General features: G+C 34.7%; 1 protein-coding gene across 2 annotated transcripts; it reads right to left on the bottom strand.

The window, feature by feature from the left end:
- Nucleotides 1-575: 575 nt before the first annotated feature.
- On the bottom strand, nucleotides 576-5,487 carry LOC131609488 (putative zinc transporter At3g08650). 2 transcript variants are annotated; one of them, XM_058881190.1, is made up of 6 exons: nucleotides 5,300-5,487; nucleotides 4,277-4,987; nucleotides 3,538-3,822; nucleotides 2,607-2,735; nucleotides 1,799-1,896; nucleotides 576-1,681 (listed from the first exon to the last, which is right to left on the bottom strand). In XM_058881190.1, exons 2-6 carry the CDS (start codon nucleotides 4,766-4,768, stop codon nucleotides 868-870), a joined length of 1,818 nt encoding a protein of 605 aa, XP_058737173.1. In that variant the 5' UTR covers nucleotides 4,769-4,987; nucleotides 5,300-5,487; the 3' UTR covers nucleotides 576-867. The 2 variants fall into 2 exon arrangements, with proteins under 2 accessions (XP_058737173.1, XP_058737172.1); XM_058881189.1 differs by having other exon boundaries at nucleotides 5,304-5,487.
- Nucleotides 5,488-5,737: the final 250 nt, after the last annotated feature.

Here is a 5,737-nt window from a genome sequence, read left to right as displayed (position 1 = left end):
TGATGAAACTCTTCAACATTACTTTTACTTGTATACATGATTGACTCTTTAAAAAATCTACACTAAAGTGATCAATTTACACTTTCAATCGTTTTCATTTTGCTTTGATAAGGTCTAACATGATACATTGAAATGAATCCTTTGCTAACTATTTTTTTAACCATGTTATATATACAAAATATACATTGCCATTTAGCAGTGACTTAAAATGAGTTTTTTTACGCTCAACCGGGTTTTTTCGTGCGCAAGAATAAGGGATCAAACCAGCGACCACTTGCTTGCTTAAAGTGTCATAAGTAGATTTTCTGTAATCTTATGCAGGAAAGCAAAACTACAGACCAATTACTAGTATTACAGACCAATTACTAGTATTACAGGCATAACATTTTCGGCAATATCATTCATAATTTATTTGATTTTTATGCGTATTTTTGGAAGGAAGAAAAGTCCTAAATCTTCAATAAAATAAACACAAAACATCATAACTCATATATCATTACTCGCAGGGTTCTACCTTAAGATAATATGCCAGCAACCATCCAATATTTGCTCTGTTTGTAAATAAGACCAAGAAAAGGAAAAAAGAGAATAATATATGTTCCACTTCTCAATAGTTCTACACTGTAAAACAGTTAAATCATGGGTAAAAGCTTATATACAAGTAAACACTAAAATATTACACATGGACAAGTTCTGAAATAAAACTCAGTCATTCAGTATATTCTCCCTTCTTGTGGAACTTCCACTTGTGATTCGCTGTTAATCTCTTCAAATTTGTGCAACGATGCCTTGGGAAATTGAACTAAAGAAGTGTATGTTGCAGGAACACTAATCACAGACCAAGCAGGAAATATAGCATATAATGTCTTATCTTACAGCCTCTGGTGCAGAATTACAGTATGGTGTATGCAAGCAAACCAATCTAGTGAATGTTAGACATAAAGTAGCAAAACCGATACCTATGATAAGGCCACAAGTGCTTTTCCGTTTATCCAAACTAAGCGATCTCTTAACTACACTGCTAAAGCTAGGAATTAATCCCCCACAGGCAAGAACCATAATGTGATCAAGACCACTATAATCGATACCACTTAGAATAGCTCCAATTGCAGATATCGGACCCATGAATCCAATTATGGCAGCTGCTGCAAGAGAACCATGCCAGCTATCAGTGGCTCCAAATATACAGCTAGCCACAGCTGCACCTCGAGGAAGCCCGTGTAAAGAGACTGGAAGGACCATATGACGACCAAGTCCATATGCCTTTGGGGCAGCCACTCCCAATGCAAGTCCTTCAGCCAGAGCATGAATAGCAACTGCACCACATGATATGAATGATTGAAGGGTGTGAATACTGAGTGGGAAGCCAGTGATTGTAGGTAAGCTATGGGCTGAGGTTTTTTTTGAAGCAGCAAGCTTCAATACACCAGAAGAAGATATGTGGACCAAAGCGGCTCCCATTGCAAGGAGAAACGTGACAGGAATAAGTCCCAATTTTGAAGACAAAATAAGCTGTAAGGGTCGCCAAGCACCAAGGACAAAGGCAATACCGCAAGCAGTGCCCATGAGAAGGGCGTGCTTGAGATGAAAAGCAAGAGCAAATGCAACCAGAAAAATCCCGCCAAGAAACGGGCCTAGGCCAAAAAGTAATGAAACAAAGAAGCCAGAAGCATCCTCAGAGCTGCAACAAATAAATCATAAGTCAGAGGGAAACTAAACATTATTTGTCAAAGAAACAAACCCAAACAACAAAATATAACCGATAACACCATACATATACGCGCACACACAAACTCACTTGTAATCATGGGTGAAGTTCTCAAAGAAGGTGCTGAGAGCTTCCATAAATGCTACAGAAAGGGTTGCAGCTGATGCAACCTGCGAAGGTGAGGCTTCCTATAACCAAAAAGAAAGGAAATGATTCAGATATATATGAAAAGACAACTCTACAAAAGATAAACAGAAGATAATAGCATATAAATGTATCTGTGGCTCAAGGAGATGAAGTCTTGCAAATTCCGCGAAGAGAAGGATTATATAAAAGGTTAAAGAGAAGGATTATATAAAAGGTTAACCTTTCTCCACAAAGAAAAGGGCACATTTGATGCTCTGTGAATATAAAGGTTATTCATATGTTATGTTAGTTCTAAAAGGGTTGAGCTGGATAGTACATGGCCTAGATTATTAATATAAAAGGAGCATTAGGCTAGTGTTTTGTTACAATCATAACATATCATTATATAAATTATTCGGGGTCTCTATTCTTCCGATTTCATCTTATAATTTCAACATGTTATCCAAGTGGTCAGCAGTGTAATCCTTGTCATCCCAATTATTAGCAATTCAATAACACATGGTAAAGTGGTTTAAATTTTTTTTTTTAACGCATTAAGCGAAAAAGAAGATTTGCTTTAGAAGAATAGTAAAAGATATAAAACTATACATAGCCTTTCTTTAATAGCTTAAGCTTTAAGGACTAGATTCTCTCAACAACAACAAAAGAATTAAAATAGTGAAGTTATGTAAATAAACTTTTACATCTCGAAAATGCTATGTTAAACAACATATCATAATATCTTTGGTGTAAAATTATTAAGGTAAATAACCTTGAATGCATCAGGAAGTACTTCAGCAATAACCATCCAAATCATGCATCCAGCAGCAAATCCCGTACAAAAAGGAAGAAACTTGCTGAATGCATCCGCACAAATGAAAGAAGGAACAGCTACAATTGGCTGCATCAACATAAAGAATAAGATATTAAGAGGCTACAGTCAAAAACATCAATGATTTTATTAAACAAATTAACTGCATTTGATTAAAGAATTGTTATCATTCGATACGCTTAATTATCTTTCCTGAATTCAACAAGGAAAACAAAACAAGATCAAATAACTAGAAGTGTGTCTAGGCCAGTGTTTGTGTCTGCAACATGTATTCATATCAATATAGACCTATTAACAGTATTAATTAGGCTAGACTAGCTGAAAGATGAAATTTCGTTACTACAAAAACAACCTATATTAGGTATGTACTGCCAATGCAACTTCATATTATGGCAAAACAAACTTCCCCATGGATGTGATTCCATTACATACAGTATCATTAATAATAACTCAAAAGACTACCAAATCTTTGACTGTCCAAGTGATAACATAGTACATAGAGAGAGTTGTCCTCTTAGATTGAATGAAGTGCCAATTAGTGAAAAGCACAACTACTACTACAACAACAACAACAACATAATAATAATAATAATAATAATAATAATAATATTACATATTCTAATATTCACCATTGAAAAAAAGATAAACTATATAGCTAAATAGAGTGAAACGATCACAAGCTATCCAATCATAACCTTGTTCCCGTGGATAATGTGAGCATGGGTATGAGGCTTACAACGAGTGGCCGATGGTATAATTAAGATTTGTATAAAATAGAAAAGGAAACTCGTCAAAGTGATGTGTCCAAATAAAGTCAAAATAATATTCTTCTTAACAATGTAGGATTATTAAAACTTAAATTAGGGTATACCTGCGGTAGAGATGTAATTACACTCCATAACATAGCATTTTGTGGAGAAACACCCCTTGATGCAAGCACCATGCTCACAGCTAATCCCTCGGGTATGTTGTGCACCGCAATAGCCAAGGTTACCAACAGGCCTTGACTAAAACCCTTTGAGCCAGCAAAGGAGACCCCAACCCCAGATCCCTCTCCAAAAGAATGTAGAGTCATGATTCCAATGACAAGAACAACTTTGGTTGCATCAGCACCTTTTAAATCCAACATGCTTACTTCCCCGTATTGCTCAAGAAACTGAAATCCAAGAGACAGCAAGACAAAAATGAGAATACTATAAATCTAAAATAGACTCTACTGGTAAAATTTGAAAATTACCGAACAAAAATGCATCCCGAAAAAATAGAAAAAGACAAGGTCCTATACATGATACTTTTAGTAACTGATCAGTTCATCAATTTTGCTGACATTCCTTGAGTAGACTGGTTGAAAATTTCACCAAAAATCAATATGAATGACTTGCACGATACACATGAGATGTGAATAAGAAAAACCTTAGTTTTTATTTTTTAACAAAAAATCGCCAACGATACAGAGCTTATTCATATCAATAATGTAGCATCAAACCATCATAAGGCATATATACATATATATACGTGCAAAGTATCACTACTGAGGAAAAATAACAACACCAGGTAAATACAAAGCGGAGAAAGAATGGCAGACAGAGAACAGGAATAAGCAATATCACCTTTTGACATAGCCAAATAAAGATCCCACCAGCTAGAATTCCAGTAACAACCCAGCTTCCAGAACCATACTCCTGCCCTTCCTGTATTAAATCAAAACTCGCAGCCAACATAACACCTGCAGCCATTCCGTTACATAACCCGGCCCATTGTGGATCAAGTTCTACAAAGAAAAACGGCACTGCACCTAAACCAGTGGCAGCTGCCATTGCCAACGTAAACAACGCAACCGTCGAAACCGAAACTTTACTGCTTCCACCCTTCTTATTACCCACCACATTATTTCCATTCTCAACCTTATACGAATTCTCTACACCAGTACCATCAATTACAACGGATCCAACATCCTTATGTGGAGCAGCTCTTACCTTACTATGCAAAACTTCATTTTCCAATTCCGCATTCGAATTTCCGATTACAAGAAAGCAGCTCAACAGTATTAACAACAAGGAAACACCTAATCTTAACTTCAGATTTGGAGCCATGTGCAACATATCCCTCGAAACGAAGGAACACTTTCTCTATGCCAACAGCCCCAAATCAAAAATACCCAGAAACTACAACTCCATTAACCTCTATTCTATCAAATTAAATCAGAAAGTGTTTGTTTGTTTGTTGATATCAAATTCCAGAAAAATGCCAGTCCAATCAAATCCAATGAATTTATGAATTAGCATATGATATAAAGTCCCTTATGATCAACCTAGCAGCAGCTGATACAGAAAAGAGCAAAGAATTATGAGAGACCAATGAATAAAATGAAATACAAAAGATAAAAATATACAATTTCAATGATAGGTACACAGAATAAACAATTACAATTACAATTACAATTACAATTACAATTACAATTACAATTACAATTACAATTACAATTACAATTACAATTACCTAACAAATTGTTGAGGATGAACTAAGAATACCCAAAAACCCAATTAAACCCCAAAATTCAGAAAAAGCATAAGCATTGTGATATTTAAGAGAAAAATTGAAAATTGAAAGAGCTGAGGGGAAAGATTGCTTACTTACATGATTGGGGGATCGTTGGAAAATGGGGATTGGAGAACGAAAGAAAAGGAGAAGACTTTGAAAACCCTAATTGGATTTTATTTAATTGAAAAGATAAGAAATTTGGCACACAATGAAAATTTGGGAACCAAAACCAGCGACTTTGCGCACGCAGAAACCGCTGATGATTGATTCAACTCAATTGTCCCATACATATATTTGCCAATAAATAATTATGTATATTATTCATTAACAATTTATATAAACATAATAATACCATTTACAACTATTTTACTTCTTCCATTAATTTTGAATTTTTTTTTTGGAAATAAAATATATTCTTATTATGGATGTTTTTGAAATTTAATTAGAGTATGAATTTTGTCAATAGCTTAAAAAACAAAAAGATTAGATATCATTTTGAATTCTTTATTTTTGTATAAAAATAATAATCA

Source organism: Vicia villosa, linkage group LG6 (assembly GCF_029867415.1).
Source record: "Vicia villosa cultivar HV-30 ecotype Madison, WI linkage group LG6, Vvil1.0, whole genome shotgun sequence".
Lineage (NCBI taxonomy): Eukaryota > Viridiplantae > Streptophyta > Magnoliopsida > Fabales > Fabaceae > Vicia > Vicia villosa.
Note: the sequence above shows the minus strand (reverse complement) of the source record. Positions and strands in the feature narration are given on the sequence as shown.

Excerpts from the sequence above, each read along its gene's own strand:
- LOC131609488 (XM_058881190.1), bottom strand. The coding sequence starts at position 4,768 with ATGTTGCACATGGCTCCAAATCTGAAGTTAAGATTAGGTGTTTCCTTG. Across the intron at positions 2,736-3,537 it reads TAATTACATCTCTACCGCAG|CCAATTGTAGCTGTTCCTTC; the intron begins GTATACCCTAAT and ends ATGTTGATGCAG. Across the intron at positions 1,682-1,798 it reads AACTTCACCCATGATTACAA|CTCTGAGGATGCTTCTGGCT; the intron begins GTGAGTTTGTGT and ends TATTTGTTGCAG.